This window comes from Centruroides vittatus, unplaced genomic scaffold (genome assembly GCF_030686945.1).
Source record: "Centruroides vittatus isolate TY-2023 unplaced genomic scaffold, ASM3068694v2 contig_1168, whole genome shotgun sequence".
Taxonomy (NCBI): Eukaryota; Metazoa; Arthropoda; class Arachnida; order Scorpiones; family Buthidae; genus Centruroides; species Centruroides vittatus.
This window is the reverse complement of record NW_027120749.1, coordinates 1653944-1677508: the sequence shown is the minus strand read 5'-3', so window position 1 is coordinate 1677508 and position 23565 is coordinate 1653944. Positions and strand designations below refer to the sequence as shown.

General features: G+C 31.0%; 2 protein-coding genes across 3 annotated transcripts in view; one reads left to right on the top strand and one right to left on the bottom strand.

Annotated features, from left to right (window-relative positions):
• LOC136981793 (uncharacterized protein ZK1073.1-like) overlaps positions 1-23565 on the top strand; it is a 96282-nt gene that overhangs the window by 9707 nt on the left and 63010 nt on the right. The window lies entirely within an intron of this gene.
• Positions 2258-6546, bottom strand: LOC136982464 (uncharacterized). The gene is made up of 2 exons (XM_067278950.1): positions 6490-6546; positions 2258-2689 (listed from the first exon to the last, which is right to left on the bottom strand). Exons 1-2 carry the CDS (start codon positions 6544-6546, stop codon positions 2258-2260), a joined length of 489 nt encoding a protein of 162 aa, XP_067135051.1.

Sequence of the window (23565 nt, the reverse complement as noted above, 5' to 3'; positions counted from 1 at the left end):
ATTATTCAAATATTTTTAATTTTTGAGTTAGTCCCTCTTGGATATTTCTAGATCTGCTACTGTTTATAAATATCATTTTTTGTATTTAATTTATTCCAAGATACAATTTCATTGTAAATCATTTGCGTTACTTAATTAGAATTTTTTCTTTTTAATGATGATATTCTGAAAAATTTTGTCGGTGATAGTGTGGCCGAAAAGTCACTGTCCAAATGGGAAAGAGGACGTATTGCAAATTACAGACGAAAGACACTGTAAATGATGCAGTTTGTGTGACAGTTAAGTTGAGACTGATATGAATATAGTGTTGAACAGGGACGTTGACGAATACAAAGTGTTGTCCGCGCACTCAAATAGTGTTGTATACGATGAAGGATTTCACGTGTCACTACTACAAGAGTTGCATGTGGAACGTTGTGAAGAACGGTATCAATTATGTCCTTCAACTCGGTGAGGGAGTGGGCGGTGTCGGGATGATATGTTGCTTACATAGGCCCCAGGAAGAAATCCATAAGGGTTAGGTCGTGAGAGTATGATTTCCTGGTTGATCTGACTCAACGACCGGAACTTATGTGTTCGGGAGAGACTTAATGCAATGTTTCCAGGACGTTAGATTAATTGCGGTTGCCCATTATCATGGCCACTCCATACTCACTAGTTTCAACCTGGCTGTCACAAAGACTCCATTAAACGTCATTAAAGTCATTTACAGTCTCTTTCGAATATAATTCGCAATATTTCCTCTTTTCCATTTGGCAAGTGACTTTTTGGCACATTGTAACTGAAAATTGGGAATCTTGTAAGAAATATCAAAAACGAGAAATTAGTTTCGGACCTAATGTAATCCAATGTGTGACGTGAAAGAATTCAAGCTCTCTTGTTATAAGCGAAATTAAGTTGACCATATAGTCCTTTCAATTTAGCTAATGGGTATAATATCGGGAATGCATGGGAATATTTACAACTAATAGTTAATCTTTATAACTGATAAATACAGTAGTTATTCATAACTTTCACGGTTTGTGTATTGTTGATAATACTGATAAATGAATGTATGTAATAGTAAGTATAATATATAGACTTATCATTACAGTTTAAAATTATTGTAATAATAATACTGATTTCATATATAAAATCAAATAAAATAATTACTGTATTTTTCAAATACAAAGTAAAATAACTGAGTATGGAGTAATTAAAAACTAAAAATACTAGTCATGTATCATACATGATGAAAGCCGATGACGTTAGAATAACTATTGGATTTTTTTTTTTAATGTGATCTTGAATAGTATTGATGAAAACGATTACACTTTGTATACTAGTTCATTTCTTGTAACAAAGGTTAATGACATTCGAAGAGAGATGGGCTTTTCTCCAAGGACGTTATTCTAAGAAACAATACTTATTTACGTATCGTTGCGTTTTTGTACTAAAAACAGTTTATTAGTTCATCGATCATCACATTATATTTGAATCGTTATAACTGTGAAATTGTAACTGTAAATTTGTTGATTGTATTCTCGTGAAACGAATTTTGCTAGTCATGAGGATAATTTATAAACTTTGTTCTATGCTTTTGATACTCTAGAAATTAAAGAGATAAAACTGTATATAGATTAGAATATAAGTTGGTATTTTTATATAATAGTAATTATAATTTCAATAGGAATTTATTATCACTTATTTTATAGTTAATTTATGAATATAGTATTTATGTATAATTTATGTAATAAGTAATTTTCGGAAATGATTAACATAGTAGTGTTTAAAAAAATTAAATCGCAAGTAAATATTTTAGTTAATCACACTTTTTTACAATACTTTGTCATTTGAAAGCATTCTTTTAAGTTAAAAAGTAGCCTATTGATTGAAGTTTGGAATGATTCCAAATGTTAGTACTTTTTGACTTAGATGTTAATCTAAGTCAAAATACAGTAGTAGATTCCGAAAAATATTAAATTACAGAATTTAGGATAATAACGAAAATAAAATAATTTAAAATTAAATTATTTCGGTAAAGACGTTTCTTAGATGAAGGTTACATATAATACATTTTATAATTACAAGTAGAACTTGAGTTAGAAAAAGATGATTCACTATAAGTTAAACTGTAATAATTATAAAAGTTATCATAATAGTCTTTCTATGAATTTTTGTTTTAATAGTCTTTATTAATATAATTAAACGATAATAAAAGAATGCTTTGAGAAACAAATAATAAAGTTAAAATGAGATTAATGTTTAAGATTAATGCCTAAAGAAAAGTTTGTGTTTGAGTCTGGGGAACTGGAGCCTGTGTAGCAGACTGTGTTTGAGTAGTGGGTACACTAGGATAATTTTGTGTTGAAGGCTGATAAGTTGATGATGGATGATTTTGAGCAGTATATGTTTCTGAAGGAGGATTACCAGTACCATATTGAGCATGCGGTTGTTGTTGAGGTGTTGCAGATGGAGGATAATTGCCTTGTTGAAACTGCTGATTTCTTTGCTGAATTGTATATTGCTGTTGCATCATTGGTGATCTTGAATAATTACCAATTGGTTGTTGTGATTGTGCTTGTGACTGTTGTTGTTGCTGTTGTGGTGGTTGCTGCTGCTGTTGTGTCTGCTGTTGCTGTTGTATAGGTTGCTGGTTTGGAGACTGCTGAGGTTGAGTAGACTGTGACTGTGTAGTGGATATTAATGCCTAAAGAAAAGTTAAATATTATGATTAAGAAAAAAAAAATTGATTTATAAGTATGCCCGTCAGATATAGATTGGAATTTAGAATATAAGTAATTAAATCAAAACTGATTTCTTTTAAAAACACCCACGAACTATACTATATTTTGTATACTAAGTACTATATAAATTTATACTATTTGTTCTCAAAAATAAAAATAATAATCTTACTCTAAATAAAAATAACCAAATATTCACTCACTCAAAAATCTCGAATTTGTTTTATTATTCATTTTGCGCATTAACAATTTAACTTTTTGAAATTTTTATCGTTTTTTGAATAGCGAACAAAAGTTATAAGTAATTTAATCCCGAATTATTTTAATCAGTTATTGTAAAATTCATTAAAACTGTGCTGTACAATATAAAAATTATTTAATATTCAGTATGAAAATTTAAGAGTACTTTGTCGAAAAATATAAATTTATTACTATGCAACATATTATCTTGTTAAATCTAAATTTATACAAGAAAATTTAATACTAAGTTATTTCTTGTTAGTATTATAGATGATTCATTCCTAATCGGACAATTTTCTCCCGTCTTTTTTGTCAAAATATTGCTTCTCTAGTAGATTTTCAAATGTACTAGAATAGTTAATTATTTGTGAAAGAATTCTGCAATGCATTGAAATAGTGTAATTTATTTCTTATGTCTGGGTTACAATTTGTATTTAGTAACCAATTCGATTGATTCGCAATCGAATCGTCATAAATTAAATACTAATTGCTATGGAAATACATAAATTCACTATCTCTTTGTTCATAGATTATAATTGTTAATATATTAAAATTAATTTTTAATATATTAATATATTAAAAATTTAATGTCCTCACAATAATAATTTGGTTTGCTTTCGTATTACGTTTCACCATGTAACAATCTGTTTGTAACAACATTTCATTTATAAACAGAAATGCTTCATCTATCATACAGATCTAATAAATATGTCGTAATAGCACGAATGTTATTATATATTCCATATGGGCATATAAAATTTTATATTTATATATTAGCAGATAACCTCGATCAGAAATGAGCAAGTAGTCAAATATTTAACGAATATAAATTTAGTTATTTTATAAAAATTTACAAAACTTTTCCTAAAAAGCCTATTGTTATATATCACTCTTACATTTTTCAATTGTTAAAATATTGCAGACAAAACATATTCATAAGTCAGTAATTGTTAAAACTAGGGTTTTTCATTTCCCGGTCTTTTGCTTGTCTCGGGATTTTGGGAAAAGTGAACTGTTTCCCGGGATTAATTATTTTTAAAATATAAAAATATCTTGAAATCGAATGATATAAATCGAAAAATAATCGAATTATTTTTCCTGTTTAAAAGTAATTTAATGAGTTCTGCAACCTCCAAAATCATAATAATAATAATGCTGTGTAAAAAATATAGTAAATTACCTTTTGAATTACGTAGAAATTTTCACAAATAGAAAAAATTTATTAAAATTTGTTGGAAACTGCTTACAAAAAAAAGCCTTTGAATTGAGTTGAAAATTTAAAGGAAAAATGAACTTGGATCAAACGTCTAACTTCGAAGGTAATTTCCGTTTTTTAAATAAAACATAATACAAAATATTATTGTAAATTTTTATAAGATTTTGAAAACCAAAGATGGTCAATACTCCGATCACTCAATCTGGTTATTTTAATAATGAAAAGTCCCGCTAGTGAAAATGCCATTTCCAATTCAATGGATGTGGGTGGAATCGTCTTTAATGCATTTAAGACAAATGTTAGGTGTTTTTTAACCCGTAGCGTCGAAGATTTCTAGTTCGTTTTCAAGATGCATTGCAGTACTTCTTTTGCTCTCAAGTATTCTTGATTTATATATATCTGCTGCTTTAATAGCGGTATGAAGCCCGATAATTCGACAGTTCGTTTGGCTTTAATAATCCGGTTTATGAAGAAAAACTTCATGCTTGCAGACTTCGTACTCGTTTCTATTCATACCCAATTTGCACAACCTGGCATAATGCAGTTATTGAAGCTACTGGGCGTGATTAAAAATTAAGACAGCATCAGCGCAATTATTCAAGATATTACAGGTTCTAGCAAGTAAAGAATCAGAGCCCTGCCACAAATACATATTGATTATTGACAATTTGTGAGATGTCATAACAAGCAAAAATTTAAAAACGAATAATCAGGCTTAACATTAATAAATACAAATGTATTCTGACAGTTTATGATTTAATTATACTTTCTATTTGCAAAATTTCCTCAACCTTAACACAAAAAAAGAAAAAACGGGAACTTGTAAGAAATTTGCGGGTTCTCCCGGTATATTCCCCAGGTTAAAAAAATAGCCGGGATCCCGAGATCCCGTTTAGTTAAAACACCGATTTCCTGCTTGTTTATGTTTTGTAAGGTGGCTGGAAGGAAATTGAATTTTTAGGAAGGAATACTCGAAGATTCTAAATATTTATTAGGAATTAATTATTCTAATATTTATTTTTATTATTGAAATTTATGAATTATCTAATGATAACAATTCATATTATAATTTAGCGCTACAAATTTACCTTTTCGTCGGCTTCGTTACAGTGATCAAAAGTAAATATCAAAAATATTTAAGTATAATAGTGTACAATAAAAATTAAATTTTCATTATATTATATATTTTTACATTATCTATTTTAAATTCTTAAATATTTTCGTTTTTCAACAAAGTAATAATAAAGTTTGTTAACCATATCATGAAATTTTACTATCCATTAAAATTCTGCATTATATTTATTCCCTGCTAGTCGAAAACATTAAAAGGGAAACCAGTATTTAAGTTTTATATTTATACTTTAATCCTTTGATAACATCGATTATCATACAATCTTTACAAGGATCAAAAACTACAGAAAAATCTATCGGCAAATAAAAATATAATAATAGTACGAACTTCACTATTCAGTAGAATTCTAGTTAGTTTAAAATTTATATCAGTTAACCTAATTAATGATTAAAACTGACAGTTAAAAAAATGAATGTTAATTACTTATTTATTTCATATCGTTTCGTATATTTAGTTAACTATAAGTAGACGAATGAACTCGCTAAAAATTATTCTAGTGATTCTACGTTCTTACATTTGATAGACTCGCAAACTAGTTTGACACTAAAGAGGAGAAATTGGAATCCAGCTTTTAGTATGAACGTAATGACGATGGTAATAAGTGATTAAAATATCACATTAAAGGAACAATTTTTTGTCGAATAACAATACAATAATTAAATTGTATTGTTCTTCGACAAGAAATTGATCTTTAGTATCTTATAGGACCTCTTATCTGGATACATGGGATGATACGTTCGGGCATTGTTTGTCCTCCTACAACAGATATCTCTTCTCGCCCACAAATATTGCACCTACCGCTACAGTTCCTCACGCTTGTGATTGGCTGAAGCTGGTGTACTATCTGATCCCAAAAATGCTTTATAAACGACAAATTTGAATGCTGAGAAAGCCAAGAAAATGTGGCAAAGTGAAGAATTACTGGGAAACCATGGTTATGTGGGTCGGTATAATCGTTCTAGAAAATTGACTGTTTTCAATCCTGCCATGAAATGCAACAACGTGGAGAGCACAAGATTTCCTGCACCTTCACTACGTTGTCAATATTCCTCGTGCCATTGCTAAGTGTAATTTTTAAGACAGTTGCAATTGCTATAAGTGATGGCTTAGTAAACCAGAACGCTAGCAGTTGGAGCACTGTTTTGCTCAACTGTGAAGGCGGATGTGACGCTTCTCACATCGTGTCCTCCATACTGACACGATGTTAGTCTATACCCAACAGAATCGAGATTCATCGCTAAGGACGATACGCTGTCAATCCTTAGTAGTGCATATGCCAACGATATAGGGCTAATGACAGGAGGCGTAGCGGTCGCCCTGCATGCAAATTTACTTCTAATCATTTGCCAATGGTACAGGAAGAAAGAGTTCTTTAGCAAAGCTTCCACCTGTCTGTACATAGTGAACAAAGACGCTGATGCAGTTGTTTGCGCTATATCACGATTATGTCTTCTGATGATTGTCTGGGGTGTCCAAAACCTGGTCTCCGTGTATGTGCGGCCCTGACATATATACTGCTCAACACAACTCCAGTCAGGCCAGTGGCAGCCAGTTCGGAGAAACGGTCGTCTTGCTTTCCTCAGCCCGATGATATATGTGCTTTTTGTCACACTCCGTCTGTCATGAATAATTTTTTGGATGCATTGAAGAGCATTTTGGCATTCCAAGACCTATAAACACATGTACTGTACGCTGAAAATTCTAAATACGGTTAATCCGTGTGAGCTTTTTCATACCTGGGTAGTGATTTTAAAGCACTCTGTTGGCATTATCTTGGATCCGAACTGTAATCATTTACATACATGTCTGACAAGTGAGACATAGCTGTATCACTATATGCCAAGTTTTGCAGTAATCTGACAAATTTATCTGTGCGCTTAATTTATAGATACAGGCTGTAAATCATAAAAAGATATGTGATTATATTTTTGTCTTGTAAAATATGTAAGGAGAAACTCTCTTACACACTATGAATTAGTATAATAAGGCAATAGACTAATAATATATCCACTTTATTAAATATATTTATTGCCAAGACGCATTTCGGGCATAAACTCCTCTTCTAAAAAATACATCTGTAAATATCTCAATATTATTAAAATGCTTAAAATGTATGGAGAAAATTGTTTTACCTTTGACTTCGAATAGACATATGTACTTTATGAAAAATTAAAGGCTTACTCAGTATATGATAATTCATTTATAATTAATAAAACAAACTATTTGTAATTTTTCTATTACTAAACTAATTTTATAAATTATTGAACATTTGAAGGTTTTACAAAATTTTTACTTTTTCGTAAGATTTAATCGAATTTGTTAAATTAATAAAACAAGTGGTAGTCTTAAATTAATATTATTTAAAAATCATATAGCGGTACCTCGCACTTAGAACGCTTCAGAATTCGAACGTTAATTTTGACAAAAATTCGCTTCGGAGCTCGAACACTGCTTCAAAGTTCAACCTTCGCGCGCAGTGAAAACATGCACTCGCAGCATAAATACGATCTGTTGCTCAAGTTGTCTCGCGCTCTCGCTCTTGCGTTACGCTCGTATGTTTTCAGTGCTTTTTTTTCGCTTTGTTTTTGGTGTGTTTGGTTATATTAATATATATTGTATGTTATTCATCGATTTTTAACAATTTCTTTCCACAGTTTTTCTTCATCGACAGCTTTTGGGCGCCCCATACTTTTTTTTTTTTTTTGTTTCCTTTAATTCAAAATTTCCTGAATGGAATTTTTTTAAAACCACATTTGATATGTTCGAAGTTTAGGAGCACCTTTCCCATACACCTTACGAATTTTTGTTGTTGTTGTTGTTTGTACGGTGTTTTATACTTTCCGAAATTCATAAAGCATAATATGCCTGATATGCTTTTTATCTGAAGACATTTCGACTGGATTTTATTAAAACAAAATGTGGAGAAAATAAGCTTGAAAAAAAGAATACAATCTCACATTTAACAATAATGGATTAAATTTCAGAACTGTTAAAATTAAATCATGCAATTATGTTAAGTAACAACTGTTAAGAATGCTGTATGTAAAAAGTTTGTTCAACACAATATAACGTTTACTCGTTATTAACATTTATATTATTAACCATGACATCCGAGAAGTGCGTGGAAGCAACGATGCCTAAGAGGAAGGTTGAAGTATCAACGATTGAGATGAAAAAGGAACTTATCGCAAAGCATGAAAGCGGTATATCTGATGGCCATGTACTGTATTTTGATTTTACTACTACCATATTTTTAATAGCATCAAAATTTAGTGTATTTAGATATAAAATTACACATTTTCTTAGACAAAAATGACAATAATTGTTACAATTAGAGTTTATATTTCATAGTATATTAAATTTAAAATTATAGTAATGAAATATACGATAAAATAATACGTGTGTTGAAATTGATAAAAACTAGTTGTAATTTCTATGAAAAATAAATTGTGAATGACTATTTTTGATAATTATATTATCAATGTATCTATACGAATATGATAATTTTTCTTTATAAATTATATACCGTTTAAAATTTTTGATGATTATTTATTATTGGAATTTTTTTCGTATAATTCTTTCGTATTATTGTATTTTATTCCATTTCTGCATTAAAACAATTTGTCATTTTAATGCGGAACAATTATAAAACAATAATTCCTGGATTTCCCCTTAAAATATACCAAAAAATACCAAACAATACTGTATATTTATTCTGTGCAAACAGAATTAGATTACCTATGAACTTATTGTGGATATTTCGACTTTTTTAAAAAGTCGAAATATCCATAATAAGTTCATCGCAATAAGTTTCTCGTATGCATCTCGATAAGCATACGAGAACCTGTTAAATTTTTATTTAATGCTAAATTCTTATCTTGGTTATTTTAAATCATCATCGTATATTTCATAAAGAATTCAATGCTTTATTTATAATTAAAAGAAAAATTTTCCATTTAAAACTTTTTCCAAGAGAGAGAAAATTTAAACACTGAAATTGTTGATAGCATTAATTTACTATTGGACAGTCTTGTATCAATAAGTTATCAATAAGTCTTAAGTCGAGTCCCAAGTTTTTATCAAAATTCTCGAGTTCCATCTGAAATTTTTGAAGAAAAAAATGGATCAAATCGAAGTCTGTTTCACAATTCACAAAAACCTTTGTCTGTTTTACATCACCTCTTGTGTCGCGGAAAACAGGTGGATGCGGTTTCGCATCTGCCTGTTTTCCGCATCTAAAATTTTCTGCTTTGACAGTCGTTTCATAAACACGTAAAATCGCTCTGGGTCTGCAGTCTGATATATGAGAAGTTGTATAACGACATTCGGTGACGTCACGGAGGACTCAACTCACTATCGTAAGTTGAAGTTAAACATCAACTAGTTTGCAAGTCCGCTCCGTGACAGGGACAGTTCTAGGCTAAACAACTTCCGCATTTATTTAGCCAATAGGAAAGCACGATATAAACCGAAGGAGTTGCAAATGGAGTTATTTATATATTATTAATATGTGGGAGAAGCTAATGACGGCGAGGCAGCTCGAGCTAACGATTAATTTTATCAAATTATCCAGATATCATATTTTTATCTCATTTACAGCAAAAGATAGGTAAAATTATGGGAGGATTTCAATATTTTACTGAAAGGCAATGACATTGGTCCTCTAAAACCGCAGATAAATAGAAAAAAAGTAAAGATAGTCTATATTTGTTTATTTTAGATAATAGCTAAGTAATGTAATCAGTTTTAATAACGAATTGGATTATTATAGGAAAATTAGTACGATTTTTTATATTAGGCCTATGGTCTATTAAACTAAATTTAGTTAAGAGTTACAGTATATATTGTAATTTGTGCGCGTGTGCGTTGTAGATCAATAAAAATATAGCTCATTGGAACATTATATTGCTAGTTAAAATTAAACTAATGAGTCTCTAACGTTTGTACATTAATATACAGCATAGAATTTTAAATATTGAAATATTTAATAGTAAACTCAGAAAATACTATGTGAATCATAAAAAAATCTTTTGTATGTGCAATTAAATCTTTGATAAGCACACACACAAATTAATTTAAAAAGTTACACAGTATATTAAAAATGTGTTCATATCAATGAAAATATAACATGTCTAACAATAGTCTATAACCAAATGATTTAATTTATGAAACTTTTTCATAGACATGGAATGATTTCAAAGGTAATGTGAAACAGAAAGCATTGATGAAAAAAAAATCGTCTGGAAAGACTGGTGATTAGCGAGTGGCCATGCGAATTCTCACCATGCAGTGAGAAGGCAAGAAGAGTCGAATGTAACAGAAAATCACTTGACGCTGGGAAAGTCGTTTCTCACACTGCTACAGTGAGAGGTTCTAGCGAGATGACGACATACCTATCCCATCAGACATCACGAGTTGCATGTCTCAAGTAGATCTCACACAGCAGACTAGAACCCTTGATCAATTTTCGAAACCGGTTTGTGGGCGGATTTTCTACGTTAAGTTGTGCTTCAAATCTAGTGGATCCGGAAAGTAGAAGCCGCGTATGTATCGTGCGGACGAGTCTGACAAATTATCGCTTTTTGAATGTCGCAGATTCTGCTTTCTCGACGATTGTAAAACAGACTTTTGACCTATTTCACCATCAAACGATTCAAAATTAACATCTATTTTAAATCCAGGTTTATCGGCTTTTGCGGCGTACCATTTTAAGATTAGATGTTGATTAGTGCACTTCTTGACAAATATGTAGGTCGATCTGTTCTGTTTGTGAGAACAGGATTTATTAATCCTATCTTTAAAATCTTAGGATATGCATATCTTTTCGTGAAAATGTATTTGTGACGCACTCGCGTCAGTAATCTCAATATTAATAATCTTGGATATCCAATACCCAGTTAGTGTCTCTATCAAATCCTTCTAAATTCATTATTTGTATAATCAAAAACGCGGAAAATGAAAAACGAAACAAGATACTTTTAATCAGTATCAAATTTTTCTGCCATATCGTTTCATTTAAACTTGTCATGTCGTAAGACAAGTCCAGTCACTGCATTAATGCGTTTAAGACGTATCTTAAATCAGCTTGATGACTAAAGTCCGACTCGATTTCGAGTCGACAACAATGCTATTGTATATATAGATCGGTTTATATTTTTAATTTTCTAAATAAAAATTTCATTTATTGATTTGTGATAGATGTTTAGAATATATTCGAGTTTTAAAATAATAATAATGAGAATTCAGCCAAGTTTGTATTTTCATAATTTTGATTTTATTAATATTTAAATTGATTTGTTTTTGAAGCTTCACAAATCAGATTCGTATATATTATAATCATTAAATTTTTCAGTGAGATAATCTTAAGAACTTGATTTATAATATTAATATTATTGCTGCTACGATTTCACAGACTTGATTTTATCATCTGTACAATTATGGTTTAGGACTTTAGGCGGTATCTCGTTCCCTCGTGCCAAACTATTCAAACTCTATCGCTTTACGGATCTTGCTTTCCCCCTCTTAGTGATATGTTTTATAGTATTTTTGGGAGCCTTTTCTTTGAACGTGTCTCTCCATTCTTGTTTGTACTTGTTTATCTCGATTATAATGTTATTTACATTCAGCGTCTAGTTTTTTCGTTTATTTTTCTATATATTTCTAAAATCCTGCCAGAGATATGAGAAAAATGTTGTTTATGTTTCCTCCAGTCTTTTGTTTTGTTTTTTTTTTCCAATCTCGCATCCGTAAACAGGAGTAGGCGTCGCGATTATGTACTCTTATTTGGGTAATTATCTTCATTTGAGGATTTTCCAGAATAATTAATTTTAACTTTATATTCGAGAATAGGCTTTAATTTGGAATGAAATTGAATGAACAAAATTTTTTATCATTCAGCCATTTATTTGGATGACTGAATGATTATATTGATTTGACAATAGTCAAAAATTGATAAATGACTCTTATCTGAAGATATATTGTATAGAATATACTATAATCAGTTATTATTAGCAGAATAATTTTTTTTGAAAATTTATATCAGTATTTAATGAATTAAGTTCGTTTTATTATTAATAAAGTGTTTTGGGAATATGGGCAAATAGAATATTCTCAATGCTTATCTAATCTTAGGTATAACTGATATTTAAATTTTAAGTGAAAAATGTTTATGCCTCTTTAAAGATTAATACACAAAAATATGCAGAATACATGTTCTATCTTTCAAAATTATTTTCAATTTAAAAGTAACGCCATCAAACTTTTTTAAATATTTTATTATATTTATCACATTACTTAAAGTTTTACTCAATTTTTAAAATTAAATATATATATTTAACTATCCTTCCAAATAGAAATTTAAATTCAGAAAACAACAAATAAAGTGCAATAACCCTTTTAAAAAAACCTGACATTATTGTGTATTAATTATCATTAAACTTAGTATTTAACAAATTTCATATCTCAGAGAGGAAATTTGTTTCAAAATGGAAAATAGTCTCTGAAAAAGAAATCTATCAAGAATAAAATTATAAAATTTCATTTCTTTAGATTTAGAAATTTGTCTTTAAACATACATTAATTATTAACCAGCCAAAACTTTTTTTTATATCATTTATTCTAAAGATATTTTAAATAACATTTCTGAAATACTATTATAATAATTAACATTTTGAAATTTCTGTTCAACACGCGCACTTTTAAATATTCAATGGGTTGGAAGTTACTTATTACCTATGCAATATATATATTGAAATAGATAAAATTTCACTGTAAAATAGAATTTCGAGTAAAGTTTTGTTAAACATATATCTAAATGTAGATATGTTATTAATTATAGTTTTAAAAATTAAATTGTAAAATTTTATCTGCATTTGTTTTGACTGACGTAATAAAGCAGTCGTGCAAAATCTAAAGTTATGAATTTGATTTGAGGATGTTTATTTGGGTTAACTTAATTGCAGTCACCAAAACTCTTGAATAACTCTTGTTAGATAAGAATACTATTGTGATTTTAAATAATTTGAAATATTTTTAATGACGTTGTCTTTGTATTTTCATCGGAATCTGTATTAAATGATTATATTATGTGAAGATTCTAGTACTGCATAAATTTCTAAATACAATAGAACTCCAATTATCCGATGTTCCGCATTATCCGAGGCGAACCTGTAAGTGAATACACTTTTCTTACGCTAATTCATAAAAGAAAGTTTAAAATGATAACATGTATTACAAAATGATTTGTTTGCTGACTTTTATCATTTACCTTCAATGTGAGACAAATCATTCATATTAAAAAGTAACTATAATAATACACATTTTAATTCTTAACACTATTACTATACGAATAAGCTGTATAATAAATTTCGTAAAGATTATTGTTCTTATACAGTAGAAACCTCGATTATCCGAACATGATGCGATTAGAGGTTTTTGGTTAATACAGAAACTCTCTTGTTTTGTTTTGGATAAGTCAAGCATGTGAATTTAAACTTTGCATTACACTATTTATTGTTCAATAATTACTTTGTTTACTTGTAAATTAATTTACTCGAAATCTAGCGTATATGATCTGGTTTCGCGACGCTACAATCGACAGATGACGTAGTGATAAAAAATAGTTAAATATAGAGTTTGCTTTGTAGTACTGCATTATGCAACACTATACGTTTTAGTTTTTTTAACCTTTTCGAATATTCGTGTTTTTCTATATACCATTAATACCAGAGTCGGGGCTAGGGTGCTTGGCGCCCTTATGCAAAAATTTATATTGCACCAATTATCGTTATTATAATGTTCGGTATTATAATAATTATAATAATATTCAGCATTATTAGTTATTTGTAACTGTAATTAAAAAGATGTATAATTTAAATAAACTAAACATAAAAGAACTGCTTAGTGAAAATTAAATTCTCTTTTAGTCAGAGATGCCGTCATTGGCGCCCTTGGCATAAAGTGTCCCTATGCCTTGAGTAGGCTGCTTAGTGCATTCCTCTGGCCCTGATTAAATCCGCTAATGTGTTAAGAGCGTAAAAGTGATATACCGTATAAATCTTTTACGTTCGTAATTTTTAATTTGAAATGATTTTGGCCATCTGTATTATCAGAGTTTTCGGTTATTCGAGTTACCTGCCATTTGTTTACACTAATTCGGGTAATCTGGATTCTACTATATTTTAATATTTAAAGCAATGTAAAATATTTGATTTAGAAAATTATTCAAAAAATATTTAAATCCTGTTGCATAAATTTTCACGTAGTTTGTTATACTTAACAGATTAGACAGAACAATGTATTTTACTTTCCCTGCTGTTATAACAGAGGGAAAGTATGGATCAAGCAAAAAGTGACTTCCCAGATTTTTACATTTTTGGACTTAGGACACCTTGAAACGTCGAGAAATACAAAAATATTCGGGGATAATTTTTGTGTGTGTGGGAGGGGCACGATTTTGTTCACTCTCTTTGAAAGCTTAATAACTTCTGTGTTTTTGTTGAAAATTCCTGAAATTTTGCAGGGTGGTTTGAAATTTTGCAGATCGATTCCTGAAATTTTGCAGATCGATGCTATTCAATTTAAAGGTCGAGGGTGCGGGGAGATAATAGGGGTTTTGTGTATCTCCAGTAGGGTTGGACTTAATGATGATTTTATTCGTTATTAGCATTTTACAATTCTATAAAACTCATTTCTACCCTCAAAATTAAGCTTTTTGCCGTTTTTATAATAGTTAAAAATATAGTTTTTTTAAAATAAAATGATAAAAGATGGCGCCACCAAAATTTTAAATGTTGCCAGAAAAGTTGAGCAACTTAGTTGCTGGTTTATTTTTTTTTTTTACTTATATATATACATATATATATTAACTATAAAATGAATATATATATATATATATATATATATATATATATAAATTTTAGACTCTCTTGTATTTAGATTTTAGAAAATGTAAATTTCTCTGTTAAAACCAAAACGTTTATACAATACTTTTTTATATAGTATAAATTTTTACTTTTATTATTTTTATCATTTATTTTTATACACCAATTTCACTGTTATGCATTTTATTTTTGCTTTTATAGTATTGTCTTCTTATATTTTACAGTTATTATCAATGATATATTTTAATATTGTAATAATCGGTTAATGTTTTGGTTTATTTTACTGGGAATTATTTTACATAATTATTTGGTGATGCATCATTTGTGTAAGGGACGTCGCCATATAGAATAAAAAATCTTTTGCTTTAAATGATAGCGTATGATTGATTATATTTTCTTTTAACTAAATATTCTCATAACAGAATATATATTTTAATGTAAACTAATTTTGTATTTTCTTACAATTAAATCTGAGTTAATTCATTGATTTTAACTTATTAATTGTACCGTCTGGAAAAGTATTTGTAACTAATTAATCGTACTGTCTGGAAAAGTATTGTTTGTTAGCGTTTAAGATTTGTATTTTCAATTTGTTTATATTTTGCAAAATTGTAATTTTTCTCTTAGCATGATATTAGTAAATTCCTTAATTAAGTTTCAAGTTATTAATAAGAGTTGAGAATTTCTGATCAACATCCACTCTCAATAATCGATTATAAATTAACCAAAAATTTTTTCCTAAGTAATAAATATTCACTTACTTATGTAAAACGAATGCTAATTAGTTAATCTTTTTATTCTCATCTCTCCTTAAAGCGAACTTAATATTTACACTTCTGATCCTTTCCGAAATTAGAATTTTATGTAATAGGGAAACAGTTATGATAAACTTTTTGGAAGTAACCCTACATCTTCAGTGAGAATTATATACCAAAACTACGCGTTGCAATATGTTAAATTAAATTGTTGCAGAACTATGCAGAAACGTACTACTTTATTGACATCATAATTACAATTGCTCTGTATTTCATCATTTTATAAAATAACAAGATGATGAAAATTCATGTATCATATTTAAATTTGCTAAATTATTATTATTATCTTTACAAGTTTATTATTATCATATCTTTTAGTTTATAACAATATTAGAGTAATCGATTATTTATAAATTATAATGAAACGAACAAGACTTATTCAACTTAATGCTTTATACTTGTGCATACGTAATTATCTAATTCAATTAATTATCACTTCCTTTACTAACATGGCCATTGTAAGTTAACCTAATAAGAACAATTACTAATTATTCGAGATCTATTTAACAATATGCATAAATATACAGAAAAATTGTCAAATACTTTTTATAAAACTGCATAAATGATAAAAATTCACTATGTGAAATATTCAGAAACAAAAAATATATAACTATATGCGTGCATGATAAATATGAAAAAATTAATTTATAAGCATTTATAAGTTTATACGATATAATCCAAATAGTGCAAATAATTCACTTTAACATTCTACATTAGAATATATATTGTTCCTTTTTTTGTTACACATATCTTATATACATAACAAAAAATACATAACAAAAAATACTTTTATATACAAAACTATCCGTTTTGTTTTGCTACTATTATAACCACCTTCAGTATCAAGATGGCTGTAATAGTAACGAAATTTCATCTTATTATATAGGCCTAATGTAGTCTATATGTTACAAATGGGTCACGTAAGAGATTCTCTTATTCTCTAAGTCTATAGTCCTGGCTACGTTGGGTCCAGTCATAATTTATCATGTGCAATTCGAATCAAACCGTCGTTCCACATTTTTTATTCTCTTTGGTTGATCTCATTATAGGTAAGGTCTGCCCATAATAGGCATAATTATCAGTCATATAGCCTGCAATAGACCGATGTCTCGAGTTAATCTATTACCTTCTAATGTTTCATATATATAGTAGAGCCTCTGTAATCCGGCATGTCAGATTACTGAATTTGGAATGTACCATATATACTGTACAGTAAAAATTACACTTGGTTCACAGATTAGTTTATCAGTTCGGACATGCTCAGCAGAGATAAATTACAAATTTACGACACACTTATGCATTTACTGAGAGAATATTTTTAATAACTAATGTTTTCAGCCTATTGCAGTCTATTAGTTTATCGTATTAATCATGGCTGTAACTGTTTTGCCAACCGCGTGTGCAACAAACATTTAACAACTTACAGTATACACGTACTTTCCAATCTCTTTCTGTCGCATATATCGATAAGTGGTAACCGAAAATTACATGTGCACCACCCTGCGGACTGTTGAGTTACTGGACTTGTCGGACTGGCGAGTGACGGATTATAGAGACTCTACTATAGTTTGGATTGGAGTGACATTTTGTATCTTCATATACTATAGTTGACAGTCTTACGAAGTACAGTAAGTCTTTTTATAATGAGCATATCTGACACTGATCGTTGCCTATAAGATTTCACGAGATACCATTACATATTTCATTCAACCCTTCTGATGAAAATTTGGAGTTGCTCCATCTCATGTTCAAAAATTTTCACGTTCAACTCGAAGATAGAAAAATAAATTTTACTGAAAATTTTCAGAACACTGCTTTTTAGTGTTAGTGTTTATCTCATTAAATTTTTAAATCGTAAAGACTTTTTGCATTTTAACCAAAAATACGAAATACTTAAAGTAATATAAGTTTTTATTTAAGAAAATACCCAGGTTTTGTAATCGAATATCAAACCAAATCAGAAATTTTTTACTATTCAGCTTCATGATAAGTAAAATCACAAAGATTGTGTATATAAAATTTTAAAGCAGCAGATTTTTAAAGATTTTCATATCTAAACTTCTCTACATTCACAATTATTTATGATAATAGTAAAATTTAATGCAATCTGTTTAAAATGTTAAATATAAGCAATTTCAAGTTTAAATTATTTATTATTGTTGTGTTTGTTTTCAATACATAATTTTTGTAATAATAAATTTAAACAAATTATAAGAGTTTTATAAAATTTAATTATTAAGTAAGATTTACAGCAGAATTTATTCAAAAGCAATAAAAATGTTTTTCATTTTAAAACAAAGATTTTAAAAATAAAACATTGGTTATTTAAAATTTAAACCTTTATATGTAAAAGTAGTTTTGGAAGAAAATTACTAAACTACATGCCAAAATAACTATCCATTCTAAGAGAATTTATTTTTGTATAATCCGATTTTCATAATAGCAATAATTATCTTTTCTTTAACAATAATTGTTGAATTAATAATACCATATGACTAAACTATTCTTAATCGAATTTTTCTGGTTGATCTAATTTAAATATTTAAAAATTATGTTTACTCTGCGTGATCTTTTGAATCTGATTCCTCACAGCAGTTCTAAACTAGATAAATCATCAGTTTGGAATAATAAATCATGATTAAATAGACTACCATAGCAATAAATATCAAGCAGTTTTTACATCCATTAAGTCAGAATAAATTAAAAAAAATAATAATTAATATATATTAAATAGTTAAAACTTGGATTAATATTTTTTCGTAATTTTAATAATTTTAAGATTATTTTAAAAATCTTATAGTTATTAATATATTAGACATCGTGTCTAAAATAATGTTTACGGATTTATTTTTTATTATTGAATTAAAATGCTATTATTGTAGAGAATATATAAATAATTTTTTCTAGTTGTAACAGAAATGCATTTATAAAACAGCCAGCAACGAGTTGCTAAACTTTCCCAGCAACATTTAAAATTGCGCGTGGCGCCATTTGTTGACATTTTATTTAAAAAGTCTTTATATTTTTAATTATTATGAAATGGCAAACAGCTTAATTTTGAAGGTAGAGATAGGTTTTATAAAAAAAAAATTGTAAATGCTAATGACGATTTTACTCGTCATTAAATCTAACCCTACTCGTGATATGCACACGACCCTCCTCATCTCCCCACCCTCTTAAATTTAATGGCATCCTTATTATCCACCAAAATTTAATAGCATCAATTCTCTAATACACAAACCTGCCTGTAAAATTTCAGAAATTTTCGACAAAAAAGCACAGGAATTATTAAGCTTCAAACAGGGTAAACAAAATCGCAACCGCCACACACATGCTAACATCCATGCATAGAGAAAAAATACCGAATTTTATTTTTATTTTATTTTATTATTATTTTTATTTTTTTCTTTTCATTTCTCGACATTTCAAGGTCCCAAGTTCAAAAATGTAAAATTTATGGGGGGTCATTTTTGACCGTTTGCCATACTTTCCCTCTGCTACATATAACATAATCGGAAAAGTAAAAACAATCCAAAATACAAAAATAAAATGGGCGTAATATTTTCCGTATTGAAAATTTTGGAGTGGAGAAAACCTTTTCACTTTCATTGAAAATCTGTATAATCTATATCAGTCTTTATAAAATTAATGTAAATGTAGGTAGCACAACTATTTTCATTTGTAACAGATTGAGACAAGTGTTTACCTGGATCTGATCATTGAGATTAGAATAGAAATTAGTATGTTCATTTCAGAATATAATTAGATAAAAATGAGATAGACATTACATCTTTGCATTTACTGTATTTATTGATATTTTTACTTATAGGAGTTTATTGGGCTGTAATTTGAAAAAATTGTAGACCTATGAATTTCCACTGTCGTTTGTCTGTCGCTCGTTAATTTCGAGAACGGAGTTATATGAAATCCAAGACCAGATATAAAGATTAGGGGCAAGAGGCCCCGTTTAACTACATGCGAACTTCCGGTACAAACCGCAAGTCACGTTAAAAAAAATTCCGAGAAAGGAGTTAGATGATCGGCACGACTCTGTTACTAACGGAAAAGTATGATGTACAGGGGCAAGACACTACTAATTTGAGGTGGAGAGCATATATTTTAAATTAAAAAATTATTTAAAATATGATTAAAAATTTCATCGGACGGTTCGGCATTGTGACGATGTCGCAATAATTGCTTGTTTGTGTTCAAAATTTATTTATACAGTTTAATTAGTTTGAATTGACTTTTCAACAAAGATATTTTTCTTTTAATATGTAATAACTATTAAACAAATATGGTAAAACTAGTTCAAAATGATATCTGCATAAAATGGAAACCTTTCTAAACGGAAAAATTATTCGGAACGCAGCGATTTTCTATGATAATTAATTGGAAACTTGTCCAATGCAGAAACAGATTTTTAGATACAAAGAACGTAATGTAACTTGGCTGGGACAGAAAATTAAAATTCCACTTGTAGACGAAATAAGTAATATCGTTTCGGATATAACCATTATCGCAAAGCGTGACAAATTTTATTCGGAGGACGATTTCGAGCTTTGTTAAAGAAACGCAGGTCACATGATAAGGGGCATACCGACACAAGATCTTTGTTAATATTAATCTATGTCTTTGTTGGAATTAACTAGGGGCAGAATCGAGATCGTTCAAGACTGACTCATCAATACCTTTTGAAGGGTGATGACCAGCCTGTATGTCAGTATTGCAACTGTAATGTAAGTGTTAAGCACATACTGAGCAATTGCATCGCCTCTGAACGGATTCGTAGGCAGCATTTTGGAAATGCAAGTTTTAACGAGATTTTGGGCCAGAGGCCAAATGTTGATAAATTATTGAACTTTCTAAAAGTTATAAATATTTATAAAGAAATTTAATTATTTATTTATTTATATCCATATACATCTTGTTGTTATACACAGTTTAACTGTTGTATATTTTTGTTTTTGTTTTTTGTTTTGTTCATTTTTATTGTTATTTATGTACATATATATACCATAAGTTGTGGCGCAGCTTGGCCTATGTGGCCCTTGTGCCAATAAACTTTAACCAACCAACCAACCATCAAGAATCGAATAAGTATACGAGAATACAATAATTCGTAAAAACAATGAGAAAAAGGTAATATGGTGCTGTCCATTTGCCTGAGCGGAAAAGTTTGTAACTAGTACCGAGCATTTCAAAATAAGTTGATTAACATTTTAATTACAGAGATTGGGATAAACGGTTACTTAGTATTGAAATTCCTGAAGTGAAAAAATAATTTGGTCTCTGTATTACTGTAATGTGATTCGAATTTTTGACGGTAGGTCAGCACACTAGCTTTTGGAACTTCAATTTGTTTGTTCGCTGTTATTTGAACTAATAAGGATCGCATCCTAGAAGTATTCGAATACTTAGCACAAGTTCTTGGGAACAAGGACAACTTTATTGCAATCGAATAGTTTAAATTCTTGCATTCGAATACTTCGAATTTAGATTAAGTTTAGCAATAAAAATTTTTACGTATATAATAGTGATTTTACTATAATAAAAGGAAAATAATTGTGTGGCATTTATCTAGTATAGTTTTCACCTAAAGTAAAACGTACTAAAACCTGTTCAAACAGAAACCTGCCAAACAGGAAAATTATTCTGTGTCGTGCTATTCCGGTTCACGCAGGTTTTACTTGCATTTTTTTGTTTCTTTCAAATTCAATCATAACGTCACTTTCTTAATTTTATATGAAACAAGTTAAAAGGCTCGATGAAGGAATCGGGGCATACTAAATTACAAATAAAAATAATAATATAATGAATATTATACTGTAAAAATATAAAATAAATATAAAATAATTTATATTGTTAATTTAAATGTTCTTGTTCTTGTTCGCGGGTTTATACTGGAAGGTGTGGCCATTGTTGGCTTTTCTTTCGATGCGCCGCCTGGTGGCTAGGCGAAGCGGCCGGTCTTATATATGTACCACTCAAGGGCTGAGATGTGGTGGCGCGGGTCTATGCCCGCGTGTGGCCAGTAAAGTTGGCTGAGGTGATGAATCTGGTGCAGGTCCAAAGAGAGGGCTTGGCCCAACTCCCGACGGGCCTCGTCGTACGCCGGACACACTAGCCAAAAGTGGTCGGGGGATTCCTCCTGCCCGCAGTGCTGGCAGTCCGGTGAGCGGCTAAGGTAACGTGAAAAAAGAAAAGATTGAAGAGGCGCCGTATTTGTATGTAGCCTCGCCAAAAGCGATTCCGCACGGCGCGAGGAGGCCAGATGGTAGGGCCAAGGGGAGAACGGCCGGAGGTGATCCTCCCTTGTGCCGGAGAGCTGCCGACCAATTGTCGGTGAGGGCGAGCACGATCTTGTCCCTGTTGAGCCGTTGAAGTTCTCTCGGGGTCAGGGAGCGGCGCCAGGAGCCAGTAAGATCGGCGTGACTGGCTGCCCTATCGGCCGCTTCGTTAATCTGAATGCCCGAATGTCCTGGGATCCAGACGAGGTCCAGGGGGGCCTCGTCTGGGACCTCTATGGAACCTGCTGATCATAGATGCGATATCAGAGATGATGGCCGTCAAAGAGAAAGAGACGTTCGCGATTGCCTGCAGAACTGAGCGGCTGTCTGAAAAGATTACAGTTGGACGATTATATTGGGAGGCGATCATCAACGCTCGCTGAATCCCGATTGCTTCTGCCGTAAAAACGCTGCAGGCGTCGTGGAGGCGCCAAGTCTCCCGGATACCATCGTTCGGGATGACGATGCCGAACTGAGTCCTGAGAGTAGTTTTCGATGCATCGGTACTGATGCAGTACCTGTCGTACCATAGTTTAGCGTGAAGCTCGGAGTAACGGCTTTTCAAGCCCTCGGCGTGGTCCGCACCCGCTGCGGACCACTCATTGAGGTGGACCTTGGGTGGATCTGCACACAGGGGGTGGAAATTCTGGCGGTAAAGGCTGGCGACCGGGAGACTCTCGTTAGCGAAATGGGTGAAGACCTGGTCGACGTAAGGAGACTGGGAGCCGCCTGGAAAAGGTGAAACAGAGGGCTTGATGGACCCCGAGATAAGTGGGTTACCGCATGCGCTATCGCTCTACGGCGGCGAAGCTGAAGCGGAATATACCCTGTTTCCGTGTAGAGGGAGATCAGGGGGGTCGATTTGGGGACCCCAGCGCGGTACGAAGGGCCTCCTGTAATGGGCGCTCCATACGGCTAATGCTGGAGGGCAGAGCCCCCTCCAGGAGCGGGGCGCCAAATTCCGCCATTGGGCGTAGCACCAATGGCGGAATGCACGAATGGCCTGGGCCTGAATGCAGTCCGGGCCCGGAGTGGTTGGGCGAAGGGCCCGAAGCAACTCTGCTGGACGGAACGGGCCGTCCTCTAGGGTTAGCTGGTCGTTGTGGTACACTGTGATTGGGGCGAACGCGCCCGATGGGCGGTTCCAACCAAAGTAGGCGGCCAGCGCCTCTACTTGCTGGGCTGGCGAAGTGATCTCTTCCGTCGTCCACAAAATGAGGTGAGACGTTGGCGCGTCCGCAAGCGTGCGGAGGCGGCGAAAAATCCTA

Coding starts and splice junctions, on each gene's coding strand:
- LOC136982464 (XM_067278950.1), bottom strand. CDS start 6,546: ATGAATCTCGATTCTGTTGGGTATAGACTAACATCGTGTCAGTATGGA. Junction 2,690..6,489: donor GTCAGTATGGAGGACACGAT/GTGAGAAGCGTC, acceptor ACTTTTCTTTAG/GCATTAATATCCACTACACA.